Source organism: Pristiophorus japonicus, unplaced genomic scaffold, assembly GCF_044704955.1.
Source record: "Pristiophorus japonicus isolate sPriJap1 unplaced genomic scaffold, sPriJap1.hap1 HAP1_SCAFFOLD_489, whole genome shotgun sequence".
Lineage (NCBI taxonomy): Eukaryota > Metazoa > Chordata > Chondrichthyes > Pristiophoridae > Pristiophorus > Pristiophorus japonicus.
Window position 1 is genome coordinate 193,437 of NW_027254394.1, and position 24,064 is coordinate 217,500.

At 55.2% G+C, this 24,064-nt stretch overlaps 1 protein-coding gene across 6 annotated transcripts in view; it reads right to left on the reverse strand.

The window, feature by feature from the left end:
- Positions 1 to 5,643: 5,643 nt before the first annotated feature.
- Positions 5,644 to 24,064, reverse strand: part of LOC139253271 (uncharacterized) — a 135,371-nt gene continuing 116,950 nt past the window's right edge. For all 6 annotated transcript variants that reach the window (XM_070873482.1, XM_070873485.1, XM_070873484.1 and 3 more), the window contains 2 exons: positions 17,190 to 17,233; positions 5,644 to 8,199 (listed from right to left, as the gene is read on the reverse strand). In XM_070873482.1, coding sequence (XP_070729583.1) covers positions 8,080 to 8,199; positions 17,190 to 17,233 — 164 coding nt within the window. In that variant the 3' untranslated portion in view covers positions 5,644 to 8,079. The remainder of the gene's footprint in view (positions 8,200 to 17,189; positions 17,234 to 24,064) is intronic.

Consider the following 24,064-nt stretch of genomic DNA (forward strand, 5'->3'; position numbering starts at 1 on the left):
AAGCCGCTGGCCCGGCCGAAACCCTCCCTGGTGGCCCAGAGTTTGCACTAAAGTGGTTGCAGAGTTCGCGGGCCCTCCCCTTTAACTGATGGGGGAGGGACATTGTGACACGCCAGCGCGATGACATCATCAGCACGGCACTGAAGGCTTGCAGCGTCGGTCACTCTGCCCCGCCCCCATTCCACCCCCTCCAGTGATGGTCACTTCGCTCCGCCCCCACTCCACCCCACCAGTGATGGTCACTCCTCCCCACCAGTGATGGTCACTCCGCCCCGCCAGTGATGGTCACTCCTCCCCGCCAGTGATGGTCACTCCTCCCCGCCAGTGATGGTCACTCCGCCCTGCCCCCACTCCGCCCCGCCAGTGATGGTCACTCCTCCCCGCCAGTGATGGTCACTCCTCCCCGCCAGTGATGGTCACTCCTCCCCGCCAGTGATGGTCACTCCGCCCTGCCCCCACTCCGCCCCGCCAGTGATGGTCACTCCTCCCCACCAGTGATGGTCACTCCTCCCCGCCAGTGATGGTCACTCCTCCCCGCCAGTGATGGTCACTCCGCCCTGCCAGTGATGGTCACTCCTCCCCGCCAGTGATGGTCACTCCTCCCCGCCAGTGATGGTCACTCCTCCCCACCAGTGATGGTCACTCCTACCTTGGGGGTAATATATTAGTATGGATAGAGGATTGGCTAATGAACAGAAAACAGAGAGTTGGGATAAATGGTTCAGTCTCGGGTTGGCAATCAGTAATTAATGGGGTGCTGTCGGGTTCAGTGCTGGGACCCCAACTATTTACAATCTAGTTTAACGACTTGGAAGAAGGGACTGAGTGTAACGGAGCCAAGTTTGCTGATGATACAAAGATGGGAGGAAAAGCAATGTGTGAGGAGGACACAAAAAATCTGCAAAAGGACATAGACAGGCTAAGTGAGTGGGCAAACATTTGGCAGATGGATTATAATGTTGGAAAGTGTGAGGTCATGCACTTTGGCAGAAAAAAAATCAAAGAGCAAGTTCTTATTTAAATGGAGTAAGATTGCGAAGTGCTGCAGTACAGCGGGACCTGGGGGAACTTGTGCATGAAATACAAAAGGATAGTATGTAGGTACAGCAAGTGATCAGCAACTCCAATGTAATCTTGGCCTTTATTGCAAAAGGGATGGAGCATAAAAGCAGGGAAGTCTTGCAACAGTTATACAGAGTATTGGTGAGGCCACACCTGGAATACTGCGTGCAGTTTTGGTTTCCATATTTACGAACGGTTATACTTGCTTTGGAGGAAATTTAGAGAAGGTTCACTCGGTTGATTCCGGAGGTGAGGGGGTTGACTTATGAGCAAAGGTTGAGTAGGTTGGGCCTCTACTCATTGGAATTCAGAGGCGATCTTATCGAAACGTATAAGATTATGAGGGGGCTTGACAAAGTGAGGATGTTTCTACTGATAGGGGAGACTAGAACTAGAGGGCATGATAGTAGAATAAGGGGCCGCGCATTTAAAACTGAGATGAGAAATTTCTTCTCTGAGGGTTGTGAATCTGTGGAATTCGCTGCCTCAGAGAGCTGTGGAATCTGGGACATTGAATAAATTTAAGACCATGATCTGATCAGCCATGATCGTATTAAATGGCAGAGCAGGCTCGAGGGGCCGTATGGCCAACTCCTGCTCCTATTTCTTATGTTCCCTGACCCCACTCCGCCCCGCTCGTGATGGTCACTCCTCCCTGCCCCCACTCCGCCCCTCCAGTGATGGTCACTCCTCCCTGCCCCCACTCCGCCCCTCCAGTGATGGTCACTCCTCCCCGCCCCTCCAGTGATGGTCACTCCTCCATGCCCCCACTCAGCCCCTCCAGTGATGGTCACTCCTCTCTGCCCCCACTCCACCCCTCCAATGACGGTCACTCCTCCCTGCCCCCACTCCATCCCTCTAGTGATGGTCACTCCTCCCTGCCCCCACTCCGCCCCGCTAGTGATGGTCACTCCTCCCTGCCCCCATTCCGCCCCTTCAGTGATGGTCACTCCTCCCTGCCCCCACTCCACCCCGCTAGTGATGGTCACTCCTCCCTGCCCCCACTCCGCCCCTCCAGTGATGGTCACTCCTCCCTGCCCCCACTCCGCCCCGCTAGTGATGGTCACTCCTCCCTGCCCCCACTCCGCCCCTCCAGTGATGGTCACTCTTCCCTGCCCCCACTCCGCCCCGCTAGTGATGGTCACTCCTCCCCGCCCCCACTCCCACCCTCCAGTGATGGTCACTCCTCCCCGCCCCTCCAGTGATGGTCACTCCTCCCCGTCCCCACTCCACCCCTCCAGTGATGGTCACTCCTCCCTGCCCCCACTCCACCCCTCCAGTGATGGTCACTCCTCCCTGCCCCCACTCCGCCCCTCCAGTGATGGTCACTCTTCCCTGCCCCCACTCCGCCCCGCTAGTGATGGTCACTCCTCCCCGCCCCTCCAGTGATGGTCACTCTCCCCTGCCCCCACTCCGCCCCTCCAGTGATGGTCACTCTTCCCTGCCCCCACTCCGCCCCGCTAGTGATGGTCACTCCTCCCTGCCCCCACTCCGCCCCTCCAGTGATGGTCACTCTTCCCTGCCCCCACTCCGCCCCGCTAGTGATGGTCCCTCCTCCCCGCCCCCACTCCCAACCTCCAGTGATGGTCACTCCTCCCCGCCCTTCCAGTGATGGTCACTCCTCCCCGTCCCCACTCCACCCCTCCAATGATGGTCACTCCTCCCTGCCCCCACTCCACCCCTCCAGTGATGGTCACTCCCCCCTGCCCCCACTCTGCCCCTCCAGTGATGGTCACTCCTCCCTGCCCCCACTCCGCCCCGCTAGTGATGGTCACTCCCCCCTGCCCCCACTCCGCTCCGCTAGTGATGGTCACTCCTCCCTGCCCCCACTCCGCCCCGCTAGTGATGGTCACTCACCCCTGCCCCCACTCCGCCCCGCTAGTGATGGTCACTCCTCCCTGCCCCCACTCTGCCCCTCCAGTGATGGTCACTCCCCCCTGCCCCCACTCCGCCCCGCTAGTGATGGTCACTCCTCCCTGCCCCCACTCCACCCCTCCAGTGATGGTCACTCCCCCCTGCCCCCACTCTGCCCCTCCAGTGATGGTCACTCCTCCCTGCCCCCACTCCGCCCTGCTAGTGATGGTCACTCCTCCCTGCCCCCACTCCACCCCTCCAGTGATGGTCACTCCTCCCTGCCCCCACTCCGCCCCGCTAGTGATGGTCACTCCTCCCTGCCCCCACTCTGCCCCTCCAGTGATGGTCACTCCTCCCTGCCCCCACTCCACCCCTCCAGTGATGGTCACTCCTCCCTGCCCCCACTCCGCCCCGCTAGTGATGGTCACTCCTCCCTGCCCCCACTCCACCCCTCCAGTGATGGTCACTCCCCCCTGCCCCCACTCTGCCCCTCCAGTGATGGTCACTCCTCCCTGCCCCCACTCCGCCCCGCTAGTGATGGTCACTCCTCCCTGCCCCCACTCCACCCCTCCAGTGATGGTCACTCCCCCCTGCCCCCACTCTGCCCCTCCAGTGATGGTCACTCCTCCCTGCCCCCACTCCGCCCCGCTAGTGATGGTCACTCCACCCTGCCCCCACTCCGCCCCGCTAGTGATGCCCACTGTGCCCCGATGATGAGGCCACTTGAGCCCCACTCCAAAAGACGGCACCAAGTGCTGAATTTCTCCGGTTTACCCGCCCCGTCCATTGGGGCAGCCAGAACACATTGAAAACAGGACAAGAAAGAAAAGAAAGGCTTATTGGGTTTGGATGAAGACAACTCTTTGGCCCACTTGGACTCATCCCTCCAGAACACCAGCCCTCATGCCCCATCCAGCTGTGGCCTGGGAAAACATTCCAGCTGTTACATAAGAACATTAGAAATAGGAACAGGAGTCGGCCATTCGGCCCCTCGAGCCTGCTCCGCCATTTAATGTCATGGCTGATCTGATCATGGGCTCAGCTCCACTTCCCCGCCCGTTCCCCATAACCCTTTATATTCCTTTATCGCTCAAAAATCTGTCTATCTTCACCTTAAATATATTCAATAACCCAGCCTCCACAGCTCTCTGGGGCAGAGAATTCCACAGATTTATAACCCTCTGAGAGAAGATCACCTTCTGTGTGAAGAAGCAGATCCCAATGTCTGTCCTAAGGTTACCCTCTTTTCCTGGTGTATCTGAAAGTATTGTTCCGATGTTTATGCAGCTCCTCTAATGGCCTCAGGAAGTTCCAAACTGCTTTGCAGCCAATGAAGTAGTTTTGAAGTGTAGTCACTGTTGTAATGTAGGAAACATAGCAGCCAATTTACACACAGGAAGCTCCCACACACAACAATATGATAATGACCAGATAATCTTTTTCGTGATGTTGGTTGAGGGATAAATATTGGCCAGGACACCGTGGATAACTCTCCTGCTCTTCGAAATAGTGCCATGGGACTGTTTACATACAACGGCCTTATGGTGAGAGATTGTGTAGAATGGGCCGATACTCTCTGGTGTTTAGAACAATGAGAAATGATCTCATTGAAACATAAAAGACTTGGAAGGGGATTAACAGGGCAGATGCTGAGAGGTTGTTTCCCGTGGCTGGAGAGTGTGGAAGTTGGGTCATTGAATATATTTAAGACAGAGATCGACAGTTTCTTCACCGATAAGGGAAGAAGGGGTTATGGGAAGCGGGCGGGGAAGTGGAGCCGAGTCCATGATCAGATCAGCCATGATCTTATTCAATGGCGGAGCAGGCTCGAGGGGCCTACTCCTGCTCCTATTTCTTATGTTCTTAAGAGGACAGACTCTGTTTAACATCTCATCCAAAAGACAGCACCTCTGACAGTGCAGCACTCCCACAGTACTGGGAGTGCCAGCCTCCATTATGTGCTCAAGTCTCTGGAGTGGGGCTTGAACCCACAACCTGCTGACACAGAGGCGAGAGAGCTGCCCATTGATCCACGGCTGACACTGGAAATGTGTCTGATTTGAGGTCGCTCGTTGGAAGCCGATGAGCTGAGCTATCCTTACACTCATTATTTTAACTTTTATTTGCCATTTGATAAATGCATCGCTTTAAGCTTTTTATTGTAAATTTAAATAACCTTTCTCCCAGATGCTTTAAACCAGTCTCTGATTGGCTCAAATCCTGCATCAAATTAATGTTTTATTTATTTCGGACACTAAACATCAGCCCATTGAAGTGACCAGATATCGCTATTTGGCAAAACTCAGGTCATTTCTCTCTCCGTTAACACAAGACCTGGGCGATGTGGATATAGCAATTCATTACCGTAAAGCCAATTGAATCACAATCAGACTCGTGCTCCAAGATTCTAGTCAAGAAGCATGTTATTGCTCACTGGCACAGTTAGAGAACATTCAATTTTATTTATTCAATTTTAGTAACAGAGAATCACCCCTGATGGTTTGGTGGGAAAGTGCACTGTGTGGTACTGAGGCAAACAGACCAGGGAGATCCCAGTGGTGTATGTGGGTCTCACTATCTATCCTGAGACAGGGTCCCAGTGGTGTGTGTGGGTCTCTCTATCCTGAGACAGGGTCCCAGTGGTGTGTGTGGGTCTCACTATCTATCCTGAGACAGGGTCCCAGTGGTGTGTGTGGGTCTCTCTATCCTGAGACAGGGTCCCAGTGGTGTATGTGGGTCTCACTATCTATCCTGAGACAGGGTCCCAGTGGTGTGTGTGGGTCTCACTATCTATCCTGAGACAGGGTCCCAGTGGTGTGTGTGGGTCTCTCTATCCTGAGACAGGGTCCCAGTGGTGTGTGTGGGTCTCACTATCTATCCTGAGACAGGGTCCCAGTGGTGTGTGTGGGTCTCACTATCTATCCTGAGACAGGGTCCCAGTGGTGTGTGTGGGTCTCACTATCTATCCTGAAACAGGGTCCCAGTGGTGTGTGTGGGTCCCACTATCTATCCTGAGACAGGGTCCCAGTGGTGTGTGTGGGTCTCACTATCTATCCTGAGACAGGGTCCCAGTGGTGTATGTGGGTCTCACTATCTATCCTGAGACAGGGTCCCAGTGGTGTGTGTGGGTCTCACTATCTATCCTGAGACAGGGTCCCAGTGAGTGTGTGTGGGTCCCACTATCTATCCTGAGACAGGGTCCCAGTGGTGTGTGTGGGTCTCACTATCTATCCTGAGACAGGGTCCCAGTGGTGTGTGTGGGTCTCTCTATCCTGAGACAGGGTCCCAGTGGTGTATGTGGGTCTCACTATCTATCCTGAGACAGGGTCCCAGTGGTGTATGTGGGTCTCACTATCTATCCTGAGACAGGGTCCCAGTGGTGTGTTTGGGTCTCACTGTCCTGAGACAGGGTCCCAGTGGTGTGTGTGGGTCTCACTATCTATCCTGAGACAGGGTCCCAGTGGTGTGTGTGGGTCCCACTATCTATCCTGAGACAGGGTCCCAGTGGTGTGTGTGGGTCTTACTATCTATCCTGAGACAGGGTCCCAGTGGTGTGTGTGGGTCTCACTATCTATCCTGAGACAGGGTCCCAGTGGTGTGTGTGGGTCTCACTATCTATCCTGAGACAGGGTCCCAGTGGTGTGTGTGGGTCCCACTATCTATCCTGAGACAGGGTCCCAGTGGTGTGTGTGGTTCCCACTATCTATCCTGAGACAGGGTCCCAGTGGTGTATGTGGGTCTCACTATCTATCCTGAGACAGGGTCCCAGTGGTGTATGTGGGTCTCACTATCTATCCTGAGATAGGGTCCCAGTGGTGTGTGTGGGTCCCACTATCTATCCTGAGACAGGGTCCCAGTGGTGTGTGTGGGTCCCACTATCTATCCTGAGACAGGGTCCCAGTGGTGTATGTGGGTCTCACTATCTATCCTGAGACAGGGTCCCAGTGGTGTATGTGGGTCCCACTATCTATCATGAGACAGGGTCCCAGTGGTGTGTGTGGGTCTCTCTATCTATCCTGAGACAGGGTCCCAGTGGTGTGTGTGGGTCTCACTATCTATCCTGAGACAGGGTCCCAGTGGTGTGTGTGGGTCTCACTATCTATCCTGAGACAGGGTCCCAGTGGTGTGTGTGGGTCTCACTATCTATCCTGAGACAGGGTCCCAGTGGTGTGTGTGGGTCTCACTATCTATCCTGAGACAGGGTCACAGTGGTGTGTGTGGGTCTCACTATCTATCCTGAGACAGGGTCCCAGTGGTGTGTGTGGGTCCCACTATCTATCCTGAGACAGGGTCCCAGTGGTGTGTGTGGGTCTCACTATCTATCCTGAGACAGGGTCCCAGTGGTGTGTGTGGGTCCCACTATCTATCCTGAGACAGGGTCCCAGTGGTGTGTGTGGGTCTCACTATCTATCCTGAGACAGGGTCCCAGTGGTGTGTGTGGGTCTCACTATCTATCCTGAGACAGGGTCCCAGTGGTGTGTGTGGGTCTCACTATCTATCCTGAGACAGGGTCCCTGTGGTGTATGAGGGTCTCACTATCTCTCCTGAGACAGGGTCCCAGTGGTGTATGTGGGTCTCACTATCTATCCTGAGACAGGGTCCCAGTGGAAACACATACATTTACCTCAGTGTAGCTGAGTCAGGGAGCGGGTGAGGATTCCTGTTTCTAACCACAACCTAGTGACCCCTGACAGAAAGTGTGGGCAGTGAGTGAGGATAGAATGATGCCCCAAAGGCTCACGTGTGAAGAATGGTCACTTGGGGCGAGGGAGGGATGGGCTCCGGGACCTATGGGACTTCAGTCCGACAGGGCTCTGCACCTTTGGGTGAGGAAATTCGACAATAATTATTGAGCAGAAATACCAATAAACCCCAGTGAACACCTCTCTACCTCTCTTTCCTCCTTTAAGACGCTCCTTAAAACCTACCTCTTTAACCAAGCTTTTGGTCATCTGCCGCAATTTCTTCTAATGAGGCTCAATGTCAAATTTATCTGTTTTGTCTTATCACGCGCTGGGAAGTACCTGGGACGTTTTACTACGTTAAAGGTGCTATATAAATAAAAGCTGTTGTTGTTGTTGAGGTCCTGTGGGATCGGAGGTACCGGCCACAAACACTGTCCTTCACCAAACCACTTGTAGGTGCTAAAGAATGTATTCCCAGTCACTCTGGGCGTTTGATGGCAGCATATTCGGTTGTCTCCTCACTGATTATTAATGTCGGGCCCACGGTTTTCTGTCGCAGGAACTGAATATCGGCGTAATACAGCTCTCCTTCCTCCGACTGAAACACAGTGACATACATAAATACACTGATTACCACACGGAAACAGGCCTCTCCCCCAACCCACGCGCTTACTTAAAGCACAAACCCATCAACCCACATCAGAGGCAGAGCCGGGATCCCCTCTCATTTATACATAAGCTGAGGTTCCGTCAGTGTCCTGCTAAAGGTACTGGCCCTCAGTAACGTTCCTGGGGCCTCTGGTACCTGGTCTCAGTGGCCTTTGCTCACGTCTGACCCTCGACATTAACTCGAGGCGGGAGTAGTGAGAGCTGGGGACTGGGCCGTACGGCAGACCATCAGGCCCTTCACACCGTGAGGCCCGGGAGATTCTAACTCTCAGGCCTGCTCTGCACAGGCCCCATCGCTGTCCTGCCCAAACACGGCGGGAGGGTGAGCTGGCAGGCGGGAGGGGGGGAGGGGATTACTGGTGGGAGGGAGGGGAGGGGGGGGGAATTACTGGCGGGAGGTGGGGGGGGGAGGGGGATTACTGGCGGGAGGGAGGGGGGGGGGGAATTACTGGCGGGAGGTGGGGGGGGGGAGGGGGATTACTGGCGGGAGGGGGATTACTGGCGGGAGGGGGATTACTGGCGGAGGGTGGGGGGGGGAAAGGGGGGGAGGGGGATTACTGGCGGAGGAAGGGAGGGAAGTGGATTACTGGCGGGAGTGGAGGGAGGGAGCGGGATTACTGGCGGGAGGGAGGGAGGGAGGGGGATTATTGGCGGAGGGAGGGAGGGAGAGGGATTACTGGTGGAGGGATGGAGGAAGGGGGATTACTGGCGGAGGGAGGGAGGGGGGAGGGGGATTATTGGCGGAGGGAGGGAGGGAGGTAGATTATTGGCGGAGGGAGGGAGGGAGGGAGATTACTGGCGGAAGGAGGGAGAGGAATTACTGGCGGAGGGAGGGGGAGGGGGATTACTGGTGGAGGGAGGTAGGCATGGGGATTACTGGCGGAGGGAGGGGGGAGGGGGATTATTGGTGGAGGGAGGGAGGGGAATCACTGGCGGAGGGAGGGAGGGAGATTACTGGCGGAAGGAGGGAGAGGGATTACTGGCGGAGGGAGGGGGAGGGGGATTACTGGTGGAGGGAGGTAGGCAGGGGGATTACTGGCGGAGGGAGGGAGGGGGAGGGAGATTATTGGCGGAGGGAGGGGGAGGGGGATTACTGGCGGAGGGAGGGAGGGGGGAGGGGGATTACTGGCGGAGGGAGGGAGGGGGGAGCGGGATTACTGGCGGAGGGATGGAGGGAGGGTGATTACTGACAGGAGGGAGGGAGGGAGGGAGTGGGATTACTGGCGGAGGGAGGGAGGGAGTGAGATTACTGGCGGTGCAAGGGAGGGAGCGGGATTAGTGGCGGAGGGAGGGAGGGGGGGAGGGGGATTACTGGCAGAGGGAGGGAGGGGGAATACTGGCAGAGGGAGGGAGGGGAATTACTGGCGGAGGGAGAGAGGGAGGGAGCGGGATTACTGGTGGAGGGAGGGAGGGGGATTATTGGTGGAGGGAAGGAGAGGGATTATTGGCAGAGGGAGGGAGGGGGGGGATTATTGGCGGAGAGAGGGAGGGAGGGAGGGAGATTACTGGCGGAGGGAGGGGGATTACTGGCGGAGGGAGGGGGAGGGGGATTATTGGCGGAGGGAGGGGGAGGGTGATTACTGGTGGAGGGAGGGAGGGGGAGGGGGATTACTGGCGGAGGGATGGAGGGAGGGTGATTACTGGCAGGAGGGAGTGAGGGAGAGGGCGGGATTACTGGCGGAGGGAGGAAGGGGGGAGGGGGATTACTGGCAGAGGGAGGGAGGGAAATTACTGACAGAGGGAGGGAGGGAGAGAGGGGGATTACTGGCAGGAGGGAGGAAGGGAGTGGGATTACTGGCGGAGGGAGGGAGGGGGGGAGGGGGATTACTGGCGGAGGGAGGGAGAGGGAATACTGACAGAGGGAGGGGAGGGAGGGGGATTACTGGAAGAGGGAAGGAGGGAGGGAGCGGGATTACTGGCGGAGGGAGGGAGGGAGGGGGATTACTGGCAGAGGGAGGGAGGGAGGGTGATTACTGGCGGAGGGAGGGAGAATACTGGCAGGAGGAAGGGAGGGAGTCGGATTACTGGCGGAGAGAGGGAGGGAGGGGGTTTACGGAGGGAGGGAGGGAGGGGGTTTACGGAGGGAGGGAGGGAGGGGAATACGGAGGGAGGGAGGGAGGGAGGGAGGGGGGATTACTGGCGGAGGGAGGGAGGTAGGGAGATTACTGGCGGAGGGAGGGAGCGGGGAGGGAGATTACTGGTGGAGGGAGGGAGGGAGGTGGATTATTGGCGGAGGGAGGGAGGGAGAGGGATTACTGGTGGAGGGAAGGAGGGAGGGAGGGGGATGACTGGCGGAGGGAGGGAGGGGGATTACTGGTGGAGGGAGGAGGGGAGGGGGATTACTGCCGGAGCAGGGGAGGGGGATTACTGGCAGAGGGAGGGAGGGGGATTACTGGCGGAGGGAGGGAGATTACTGGCAGAGGGAGGGAGATTACTGGCAGAGGGAGGGAGGGAGTGGGTTTACTGGCAGAGGAAGGGAGGGGGATTACTGGCGGAGGGAGGGAGGGGGATTACTGGCAGAGGGAGGGAGGGAGATTACTGGCGGAGGGAGGGAGATTACTGGCAGAGGGAGGGAGGGAGTGGGTTTACTGGCAGAGGAAGGGAGGGGGATTACTGGCGGAGGGAGGAGGGGAGGGGGATTACTGGCAGAGGGAGGGAGGGAGATTACTGGCGGAGGGATGGAGGGAGCGGGTTTACTGGCAGAGGGAGGGAGGGGGATTACTGGCGGAGGGAGGAGGGGAGGGGGATTACTGGCAGAGGGAGAGAGGGAGGGGATTTACTGGCAGAGGGAGGGAGGGGGATTACTGCCGGAGGTAGGGGGGGAGGGGGATTACTGGCAGAGGGAGGGAGAATACTGGCAGGTGGAAGGGAGGGAGGGGGATTACTGGCGGAGAGAGGGAGGGAGGGGGTTTACGGAGGGAGGGAGGGAGGGGGTTTATGGAGGGAGGGAGGGAGGGGGTATACGGAGGGAGGGAGGGAGGGAGGGGGGATTACTGGCGGAGGGAGGGAGGTAGGGAGATTACTGGCGGAGGGAGGGAGCGGGGAGGGAGATTACTGGTGGAGGGAGGGAGGGAGGGGGATTACTGGCGGAGGGAGGGAGGGAGGGGGATTACTGGCGGAAGGAGGGGGAGGGGTATTACTGGCGGAGGGAGGGAGGGGGATTACTGGCGGAGGGAGGAGGATTATTGGCGGAGGGAGGGAGAGAGGGGGATTACTGGCGGAAGGAGGGGGAGGGGGATTACTGGCGGAGGGAGGGTGGGAGGGGGATTACTGGCGGAGGGAGGGAGAGAGGGGGATTACTGGCGGAGGGAGGGAGAGAGGGGGATTACTGGCGGAGGGAGGGAGGGAGGGGGATTACTGGCGGAGGGAGGGAGAGAGGGGGATTACTGGCGGAAGGAGGGAGGGAGGGGGATTACTGGCGGAGGGAGGGAGAGAGGGGGATTACTGGCGGAGGGAGGGAGGGAGGGGGATTACTGGCGGAAGGAGGGGGAGGGGGATTACTGGCGGAGGGAGGGAGGGGGATTACTGGCGGAGGGAGGGGGATTATTGGCGGAGGGAGGGAGAGAGGGGGATTACTGGCGGAAGGAGGGGGAGGGGGATTACTGGCGGAGGGAGGGAGGGAGGGGGTTACTGGCGGAGGGAGGGAGAGAGGGGGATTACTGGCGGAGGGAGGGAGAGAGGGGGATTACTGGCGGAGGGAGGGAGGGAGGGGGATTACTGGCGGAGGGAGGGAGAGAGGGGGATTACTGGCGGAAGGAGGGAGGGAGGGGGATTACTGGCGGAGGGAGGGAGAGAGGGGGATTACTGGCGGAAGGAGGGGGAGGGGGATTACTGGCGGAGGGAGGGAGGGAGGGAGATTACTGGCGGAGGGAGGGAGGGAGGGAGATTACTGGCGGAGGGAGGGGGATTATTGGCGGAGGGAGGGAGAGAGGGGGATTACTGGTGGAGGGAAGGAGGGAGGGAGGGGGATGACTCGCGGAGGGAGGGAGGGGGATTACTGGCGGAGGGACGAGGGGAGGGGGATTACTGGCGGAGAGAGGGTGGGAAGGGGATTACTGGCGGAGGGGGATTACTGGCGGAGGGAGGGAGGGAGGGAGCGGGATTACTGGTGAGGGAACTTCCTGTTCCTCCGGCCCCACAAGACAAATTTCCAGCAAGTCCCTTTCTCACTTTAAACCCTTGATTAAATCATCCCCCAACCTTCGAAACCCCAGACAATACAAGCCAAGTTCATGCAACATATCCTCATAATTGCACTGTGACAAAGCACTCAGACCGGTTCCTGCTCTTTTAAAGCTTCCTGTCCGAGGCCTCACTGCAACATGCACAGACTCTGGCTGCTGTCTGTCACTGGCACTGAGCCACACACAAACACTCTCCACAAACACATACACATACACTCCCCACCCACCCACACACACACTCCCCACCCTCACACACACACACACACTCCCCACCCACACACTCCCCACCCACATACACACACACACTCCCCACCCACACACACACTCCCCACCCACACACACACTCCCCACCCACACACACACTCCCCACACACACACACACACACACACACACACTCCCCACCCACACACACACACACACACACACACACTCCCCACCCACACACACACACTCCCCACCCACACACACACACACACACTCCCCACACACACTCCCCACCGACACACACACACACTCCCCACCCACACACACACAAACACCCTCCCCACCCACACACACACACACACACTCCCCACACACACACACACTCACCTTCCCCACCCACACACACACTCCCCACCCACACACACACGCACACTCCCCCCCCCACACATACACACACACACTCCCCCCACACACACACATTCCCCACACACACGCACACACATAAGAACATAAGAACATAAGAATTAGGAACAGGAGTAGGCCATCTAGCCCCTCGAGCCTGCTCCGCCATTCAACAAGATCATGGCTGAGCCAGATCGAGCCAGTTCTATCTCCATGCTAATACATTTCCTCTGACTCCGCGTACCTTTATCTTCTGCAGTCACCTTTTGTGTGGCACCTTATCGAATGCCTTTTGGAAATCTAAATATACCACAACCATCGGTACACCTTTATCCACCATGCTCGTTATATCCTCAAAGAATTCCAGTAAATTAGTTAAACATGATTTCCCCTTCATGAATCCATGCTGCGCCTGCTTGATTGCACTATTCCTATCTAGATGTCCCGCTATTTCTTCCTTAATGATAGTTTCAAGCATTTTTCCCACTACAGATGTTAAACTAATCGGCCTATAGTTTCCTGCCTTTTGTCTGCCCCCTTTTTTAAACAGAGGCGTTACATTAGCTGTTTTCCAATCCGCTGGTACCTCCCCAGAGTCCAGAGAATTTTGGTAGATTATAACGAATGCATCTGCTATAACTTCCAACATCTCTTTTAATACCCTGGGATGCATTTCATCAGGGCCAGGGGACTTGTCTACCTTGAGTCCCATTAGCCTGTCCAGCACTACCCCCCTAGTGTTAGTGATTGTCTCAAGGTCCTCCCTTCCCACATTCCCGTGACCAGCAATTTTTGGCATAGTTTTTGTGTCTTCCACTGTGAAGACCGAAACAAAATAATTGTTTAAGGTCTCAGCCATTTCCACATTTCCCATTATTAAATCCCCCTTCTCATCTTCGAAGGGACCAACATTTACTTTAGTCACTCTTTTCCGTTTTATATATCGGTAAAAGCTTTTACTATCTGTTTTTATGTTTTGCGCAAGTTTACCTTCGTAATCTATCTTTCCTTTCTTTATTGCTTTCTTCGTTATTCTTTGCTGTCGTTTAATATTTTCCCAATCTTCTAGTTTCCCACTAACCTTGGCCACCTTATACGCATTGGTGGCCAAGGTTAGTGGGAAACTAGTAGATTGGGAAACACACAAAGGGTTTCACAGAGACAATCCCTTTGAACAAAACCCAGCCTCGTGTCGGGTGCCCACACACACCGATAATCTGCGGCACCTGCTCCTGACCCTTCCAGCAGCTCACCGTCCCTCTGCCTGCACAATAAGGTGCGACTTAACAGGAGAGAGGAGGCCGGGACAGGAGGGCCCACAGACAAAACCCCGAGAGCCTTTGGAGGGGAGCCGCTTGGAAATGATTGTGCCTGGGAGCAGAGGGATTGGGACAGGCTGAAGCCGGAGGCTTCGCCCTCACTCAGGGACAGGAGCACCTTACGTTATCCCTTCTCTCCCTACTGACATCCTGACCCACCATCACCCAGGGTCCAGTCACACCCAGCGGGCTCAGAGTATTCCCACCGCAGTAATAGTCACAATGTCATTGGGACCCCGATTGCCATTTCGGGTGGGAGCGGGCAGGAGCCTGGGCTGTGCTCACACCGACCCGACCCGACCCACGGGCCATGGAACGACAGATTTAAATGAGGCCGGTGGCTCACAATCGCAGGGAGGAGGGGGAGCTCGGCACCACTGGAACGGTCACCTGACCATCGCTCCCCCAGTCAGTCACCTGACCATCACTCCCCCAGTCAGTCACCTGACCATCACTCCCCCAGTCAGTCACCTGACCATCACTCCCTTAGTCGGTCACCTGACCATCACTCCCCCAGTCAGTCACCTGACCATCGCTCTCCCAGTCAGTCACCTGACCATCACTCCCTTAGTCGGTCACCTGACCATCACTCCCCCAGTCAGTCACGTGACCATCGCTCCCCCAGTCAGTCACCTGACCATCACTCCCCCAGTCAGTCACCTGACCATCGCTCCCCCAGTCAGTCACCTGACCATCACTCCCCCAGTCAGTCACCTGACCATCACTCCCCCAGTCAGTCACCTGACCATCACTCCCCCAGTCAGTCACCTGACCATCACTCCCCCAGTCAGTCACCTGACCATCGCTCCCCCAGTCAGTCACCTGACCATCACTCCCCCAGTCAGTCACCTGACCATCGCTCCCCCAGTCAGTCACCTGACCATCACTCCCCCAGTCAGTCACCTGATCATCGCTCCCCCAGTCAGTCACCTGACCATCACTCCCTCAGTCAGTCACCTGACCATCACTCCCCCAGTCAGTCACCTGACCATCGCTCCCCCAGTCAGTCACCTGACCATCACTCCCCCAGTCAGTCACCTGACCATCGCTCCCCCAGTCAGTCACCTGACCATCACTCCCCCAGTCAGTCACCTGACCATCCCCACCCCCAGTCAGTCACCTGACCATCGCTCCCCCAGTCAGTCACCTGACCATCACTCCCCCAGTCAGTCACCTGACCATCGCTCCCCCAGTCAGTCACCTGACCATTCCCCCCCCCCCCAGTCAGTCACCTGACCATCGCTCCCCCAGTCAGTCACCTGACCATCACTCCCTCAGTCAGTCACCTGACCATCACTCCCTCAGTCGGTCATCTGACCATTAGTCCCCGGCCCGGGAGTCAAACTAGACCCCAACCTGTGAAAGTCACGTGAGTTCAGGATCAGGCTGGGCCTATTATTAGGGAGGGTCGCTGAGCACTTGGACAATATGAGCTGGTCAGAGAGAGCCAGCATGGATTTGTAAAGCAGAACTCATGTCTAACGAACTTAGTTGAATTTTTTGAGGTGGTAGCTAAGGTGCTCGATAAGGGAGAGTCTGTAGATGTTGTTTATATGGACCCAGGCATTGAAAAAGCTTCCACTTTCGAACGGCTGGAGCTGGTCAGTGACATTATCAGAGTCGCCTAGTGACCCAGATGACAGGCTTTGCTACAGCAGGAAATTCAATATTAGTTTTTGTAAATGACAACGAATTCAATGCTTGTTCAGAGTCACACGATCACACTGATGAATTTCTGTTTCCGTGAACAAGGTATGGCAATTCGACCTTATGGCTTTAAAGGGATGCACCACGTGTTACTCAACTCCACCCGAGCTCCACCTGAGATAGATCAGAATATCTTTAAATGGCGAGAAGCTAGGAACTGTGGAGGAGCGAGAGATTTAAGGGTCCATGCACAGAAATCATAAAACCCAGGGGACTGGTACAAACAATAATTACAAAGGCTGATGGAATGTTGGCCTTTATCTCAGGGGAGCTGGAATACAAAGGGCGGAAGTTATTCTACACTTGGATAAAACTCTGGTTACAACACATCAGGGGCACTGCGTTCAGTTCTAGGCACCACACCCCAGGAAGGATATTGGCCTCGGAGGGGGTGCAGTGGAGATTCACCAGAATGATTCGGGGACTAAAAGGGTTAGATTATGAGGACAGGTTGCACTGACCAGGCTTGTATACCCGAGTATAGAAGATTAAGGGGTGATGGAATTCAGGTGTTTAAAATGATCCGAGGAATTGATAGGGAAGGTACTGTGGGAAACTATTTCCTCTGGATGGTGGAGTCCGGACATGACCTTAACATTAGAGCTCGGCCGTTCAGGGTGAAATCAGGAAACACTTCTTCACACAGAGGGCAGTGGGAATCTGGAACTTACCCAAAAAAGCTGAGGCTGGGGGGGTCAATTAAACATTTCAAAACTGAGATTGATAGATTTTCGTTAGGCAAGGGTATTAAGGGTTACGGAACCAAGGTGGGTAGCTGGAGTTGAGATACAGATCAGCCCTGGTCTAATTGAATGGCGGAACAGTTCGAGGGGCTGAATGGCCTGCTCCTGTTCCTATGTTCCCTCACTCACTGCCATGGTTACTGGTACTGTCCAAGCTACACATGATAAACAGTTGCTTGGTGTGATATCAGGAGGGGCTGTTGCCATTTGTAAACTGTTTCCCAGCAAGAGTTAGCTCCTTCAGAAGAACACTGGTCATAAGTAAAAGAAATACACTATAACGTCCAGGGCTGGAGAGGAAGTGATGAGGTGTATTTAACAGCAGGATATCGGTATAAAAGCTGTTGCTCAGTACTCACCACAGTCGAGGTTGCGGCTGCCTGTTTATTAGTCTGGGTTGCAGCTGAAATATAAGAACCTGTGTGAGTTTATTATAGCTGCCACATGTATGACTGATAATCACAGTGAAACCAGTGTGGTCAAATACTCTTCGACTGTATCCCACTCAGCAACCTGCAGCAAACCATGCAGCATACATGTGGTGATAAGCCACACACTCTGTCAGTGCTCTACACTGTACACCACGGGAGTCAGGTGTGGCTCAGTGGGTAGCACTCTCACCTCGGGGTCAGAAGATGGTGGGTTCAAGCCCCACTCCAGGGACTTGAGCCCATAATCCAGGCTGTCACTCCAGGCTGGACTGGTGCACATTCCCCTGAATGATCCTGTAGTTGTGGTCTGACACCACCTGTACAATGATGGATAGAAGCCTTTGCTATAGATGCCCACCTTGGGATAGTCATTATGGGTCTTGTTGGCTGTGTATGTGCCATCGATGAGACCCTGCACTTTACAGAAGCTGCAACAGGTAAAAGTGCTGTGCCCACTCGAGCTGTTGCCTCCTTTCAATGGACAAAGTGACGAAGGTGTTTCCCCTGCAAACCTCGGCTCCCGGGGCCTGCTTGCGGCATCAGCGGACTGAAGTAATACTAATGTTACAAATGTCTCCAGTGGTGGCTTGAAAGGATCTGAACAAAAGCTCAATGTTGTGATGTTCACCCACAATGGCCATGTCTGTCCCTGTGCTCGGCCCACTCTGGATTCCTGGCTTCAGCACGTGGCATAACTCTGTCACAGACTGCTTCGTGAGTGGAGACAGAAAAGACGGGTCTCCTCAGGTATGGCCAAGTAGGTGTGAAAGTGTAGTAGCTGGGCAGAGTCAGAGTGGGTGCCAGACTCGAGATATAAGCACATCTGTGCTTTTCCTCTCTGTGACACCCTCCACCTCCTCGATCTCCAGGCCAGCCGCTGACAGACCCAATGCAACGTCCATGTTTATCACCAAAATGGCCCAAGCAAACGTCGTCACCAGCATTCTGTGTGACTGTGTCCATGCTGCATTCTCCCTCCTCGGCCTCTATGCAGCCTTTGACACAGTCGACCCACACAATCATCGTCCAACATCTCTCCTCCAGCTCAGTGCTTCCACTTATCTGCATCAATGGATTCTCTTCTCAAAACTCCCCCAAAGATGGATCCTTGGCCCCCTCCTTTCTCACATCTACATGTTACTCCTCAGCAACATTACCCAGACGTTGTACCTCACTACCACTTCGCTCGAGCCCTCCTTGGTCTCTAAATTGTCAGACTGCTTGTCCCACATCCAGCTCTGGATGAGCAGAAATTTTATCCAATTGAATATTGGGAAGACCAAAGCCATTGTTTTCAGTCCCCGCCACAAACTCCGTTCCCCCCTCTCCTCACCCCCTCCTCTCCTTCCCCCCTCTCACCCCCTTCCTGACCCCTCTCACCCCCTTCCTGACCCCTCTTCCCCCTCTCCTCTCCCTCCCCCTCTCTCCTCTCCCCCTCCTCTCCCTCCCCCCTCTCACCCCCTTCCTGCCCGCTCTCCCCCTCCCTCCCCCCTCTCCTCTCCCCTCTCCCCCTCCTCTCCCTGCCCCCTCTCACCCCTTCCTGCCCCCTCTCCCCCTCCCTCCCCTCTCTCACTCCCCCTCTCCCTCCCCCCTCTCCTCTCCCTCCCCCCTCTCCTCACCCCTTCCCTGCCCCCTCTCCCCCTCCCTCCCCTCTCCCTTTCCCCTCCTCTCCCTCCCCCCTCCCTTCCCCCCTCTCCCTCCCCCCTCTCACCCCCTTCCTCTCCCTCCCCCCTCTCACCCCCTTCCTGCCCCCTCTCCCCCTCCCTCCCTCCCCCCTCTCCTCTCCCCTCTCCCCCTCCTCTCCCTGCCCCCTCTCCCCCTCCCTCCCCTCTCTCCCTCCCCCCTCTCCCTCCCCTCTCTCCTCTCCCTCCCCGCCTCCTCTCCCCCTCCCTCCCCCTCTCCCTTCCCCCTCCTCTCCCTCCCCCCTCCCTTCCCCCCTCTCCTCCTCCTCTCCCTCCCCCCTCTCCCCCTCCCTCCCCCTCTCCCTGCCCCCTCTCCCCTCCCTCCCCCCTCTCCCCTTCCCTCCCCCCTCTCCATTCCCCCTCTCTCCCTCCCCTTCCCCCCTCCCGCACTCCCCCTCCTCTTCCCCCCTCCATCCCTCTTCACAATTCCTGTCTGAGGCTGAACCAGACTGTCATGTATTCAACTATCATTGTAACCCAAATATAAGCTGACCTAAGTTGTACACCTTGAGAACATTGACCACAAAGGGGTGAACTTGTGGGAGACACTCCTAACCTGGACTTTCAGGTAGAAAAGGGGAAGCTCCACCCACCTTCATCACTTGAGGTCTTGGTAATAAAGGTAACTGGTCACAGAATGACCTTCTCTCAATTATGTGCATTTATACTGTATAGTAAAGATATATCATTGGCGATGAGAAACTGGGATTTAAACCACGCGAGCATGGCCACGAGCAGCACAGATGAGAGGTACTGTGTTGGTGATGATTGGGACGACTTTATTGAGAGACTACAGCAAAGTTTTGTCACTAAGGAATGGCTGGGACAGGATTCGGTCGACAAACGCAGGGCTCATCTCCTGACAGTTTGTGGATCCAGAACGTACTCCCTGATGAAGGACCTTCTAGCGCCAGAGAAGCCGGCGGACAAGACGTTCGAAGAGCTCAGTAAGTTGATCGGGGAACACCTTAAACCGGCGAGCAGCATGCACATGGCGAGACACCGGTTTTACATGCACCGGCGGCGAGAATGGCAAAACGTTCCAGACTTCGTGGCAGATCTCCGGCGACTGGCGAGCCTATGTAAGTTCCCAGATACATGCAGAGCGGAGATGCTGCGAGACTTTTTTATTGAGGGCATCGGTCACACTGGGGTTTTCAGGAAACTGATTGAGACCAAAGACCTGAGCTTGGAAGCGGCGGCTCTGATAGCCCAGACATTTATCTCAGGGGAGGAAGAGACAGGAATGATGTATGACAAAAATCTTGGCTCAAATGCGGCAAACGACCAGGGAATCAACATTGTTAACGCGGCACACAGTTCTCCAGGCAGACAGGAGCAATCGGACATGCCCGAGCATGTAGTCGAACCCAAAGGGGGCATTCAACAGAGACAATGGCTAGCTGAACGGCGATTCCATCGCAATGGACAATGCGGCCAGTAATGGGGCCATCAACACCTGTTAATGGTACGCTTAAGGACAGTTGCAGAGACAGTCAGAGACGATCGACTGGTAATGGACCTTTTGTTTTCAACAATGGGGCCTCCAGCTCATGTTGGAGGTGTGGAGGCAAACACCCAGCCAGAGCTCGCAGGTATCAGCAATATACCTGCAGAAACTGCAACGTCAGCGGTCACTTGGCGCATATGTGCAGGAAGCCTGCAGCCAGGTTGATGTACGAGGAGGACGGGCCCAATGTAAGCCCTACGAGGCCAAATGAATACTGGGGTAAATCGCTGGAAGCTGAAGTTCAGCGAGTTCATGTGGAGCACATATACAGTTCATATACCAGGACGCCACCGATAATGATGAAAGTGCTCCTCAATGGCATCCCAGTATTAATGGAGCTAGACACGGGGGCCAGCCAATCCCTGATGAGTATCAAACAGTTCGAAAGGTTGTGGGTGTCCAAGGGCAGGAGGCCAAAATTATTGCCGATTGACGCACAGCTACGGACATATACAAAGGAGATCATTCCTGTGCTAGGCAGCGCCACGGTAGTCGTGACCCACAAAGATTTGGAGAACAGGTTGCCACTCTGGATTGTCCCGGGGGACGGTCCCGCACTACTGGGGAGGAGTTGGCTTGCTGTCATGAACTTGAAATGGGGCGATGTCAATGCAATATCTTCTGTGGAGCGAGTATCATGCTCACAGGTCCTGGACAAATTTGACTCATTATTTCAACCCGGAATCGACACTTTCATGGGGGCCAATGTCGTGATTCACATAAACCCGGACGCCAGGCCAGTACAACACAAGACCAGAGCGGTGCCGTACATGATGCGGGAAAAGATAGAATGCGAATTGGACCGCCTGCTGAGGGAAGGCATCATTTCGCCAGTTGAATTCAGTGACTGGGCGAGCCCGATCGTGCCGGTGCTCAAGACGGATGGGTCGGTCAGGATATGTGGCGATTACAAGGCCACCATCAATCGGGTGTCACTCCAAGACCAATACCCGCTACCGAGAGCGGAGGACCTCTTTGCGACGCTATCCGGTGGCAAACTTTTTTCAAAATTGGATCTGACCTCAGCTTACATGACCCAGGAGCTGGCGAGTGAGTTGAAGAAGCTGACCACCATCACGACACACAAGGGGTTGTTTGAGTACAACAGATGTCCGTTCGGGATTCATTCGGCCGCCGCGATCTTTCAGCGAAATATGGAAAGCCTCCTCAAGTCGATTCCAAGGACGGTGGTTTTTCACGACGACATCCTCATCACGGGTCGCAATACTGAAGAACACCTCCACAACCTGGAGGAGGTGCTACGCAGACTGGACCGGGTAGCGCTGTGACTGAAAAAGGCGAAGTGCGCCTTCTTAGCTCCAGAGGTAGAATTCCCGGGGAGGAGGGTAGCAGCAGACGGGATCAGACCTACTGCGTCCAAAACAGAAGCAATCCAGAGAGCACCCAGACCCCGTAACACGACGGAGCTGCTTTCGTTCCTGGGGCTCCTGAACTATTTTGGTAACTTTCTTCTCAAATTGAGCACGCTATTAGAGCCGTTACATGTGCTCCTACGCAAAGGTCGCGATTGGGTCTGGGGGGACAGCCAGGAAAGGGCTTTTGATGGAGCATAACAAATTGCGTGCTCTAACAAACTGTTAACGTTATATGACCCGTGTAAGAAACTTGTTTTAACGTGCGATGTGTCGTCCTATGGTGTCAGGTGTGTGTTGCAGCATGTGAATGCCCAATGGGCAGTTACAGCCGGTAGCTTATGCCTCCAGAAGTCTGTCCCAGGCAGAAAGAGGCTACGGGATGGTAGAAAAGGAAGCGCTAGCATGTGTATATGCAGTAAAAAAAATGCACCAGTACCTGTTTGGCAGCAAATTTGAGCTGAAGACAGATCACAAACCACCAATGTCCCTTTTGGTCGACAACAAGGCCAAAAATGCGAATGCATCGGCCCGCATACAGAGGTGGGCACTCACGTTAGCCGCCTATGACTACACAATTCGGCACAGACTGGGCACTGAAAACTGCGCCGATGCACTCAGCAGGCTCTCACTAGCCACCACTGAGGGGACAACTGAGCATGATGCTGAGATGGTCATGGCTGTTGAAGCTTTCGAAAGCGAAGGCTCACCTGTGACAGCCCGTCAGATCAAAGTCTGGACAAATAAAGACCCGCTACTGTCCTTAGTTAAGAAATGTGTCCTGAATGGGGACTGGGCAGCCACGTACGGGACATGCCCTGAGGAATTTAAACCGTTTGATAGGCGCAAGGATGAACTCTCGATTCAGGCTGATTGCCTACTGTGGGGAAACCAAGTAGTCATGCCCCAGAAGGGCAGAGAGGTGTTTATCAGAGAACTTCACAATGAGCACCCGGGCATTGTCATGATGAAGGCAATTGCCAGGTCACACGTTTGGTGGCCAGGAATCGATGCAGACCTGGAACTTTGTGTTCGCAAGTGCAACAGATGTGCTCAGCTGGGCAATGCACCCAGGGAAGCCCCCCTTAGCCCCTGGTCCTGGCCCGCCAAGCCATGGTCATGCATCCATGTGGACTACGCAGGTCCTTTCATGGGAAAAATGTTTTTGGTTGTCGTTGACGCCTACTCCAAATGGATTGAGTGTGCCATTTTAAATTCAAGCACATCCTCTGCCACGGTAGAAAGTCTACGGGCAATGTTCGCCGCCCATGGTCTACCGGATGTCTTGGTCAGCAACAATGGCCCGTGCTTCACAAGCACTGAATTCCAGGACTTCATGGCAGGCAATGGAATTAACCATGTCAGAACGGCACTGTTCAAGCCGGCCTCAAACAGCCAGGCGGAACGAGCAGTGCAGATAATCAAACAGGGGATGCTCAGAATCCAAGGGGGTTCCCTCCAAAGCCGCTTATCATGCCTCCTGTTGGCCAATAGATCCCGACCACACTCGCTCACAGGGATTCCACCCGCAGAGCTGCTAATGAAAAGGACGCTCAAAACCAGGTTATCCCTTATACACCCCACCATGAAAGAAATTGTTGAGAGCAGGCGTCAGTTACAATGTGACTACCATGACAGGAATGTGAGGGCGCGATGTATTGATGTCAATGACCCTGTTTTTGTCCTTGATTACGGTGCAGGTCCCAAATGGCTCGCAGGCACTGTGATTGCCCAAGAGGGGATTAGGGTTTTGGTAGTTAAACTTACCAATGGACAAATCTGCCGCAAACACGTGCATCAAACTAAAAGGAGGTTCAGCAACCTCATAGAAGAAGCAGAGGAAGAACATGACATAGAGTTTACTCCACCACAGGTGACCGAACACCGGAACCAAGTGGAGGAGAGCCCAGTCACTGTGGGCAGTCCGGACAGGCCTGAGGCACCGCAAACAGCAGACACTCAGGCCAGCGCCCAACAACCGGAGCCCCAACTCAGGCGCTCTACAAGGGAGCGTAAACCACCAGAGAGACTTAATCTGTGATCCCAACAAGACTGTGAGGGGGTGGTGATGTCATGTATTCAACTATCATTGTAACCCATGTATAAGCTGACCTAAGTTGTACACCTGGAGAACATTGACCACAAGGGGGTGAACTTACGGGAGACGCTCCTAACCTGGACTTTCAGGTATAAAAGGGGAAGCTCCGCCCACCTTCATCACTTGAGGCTTGGTAATAA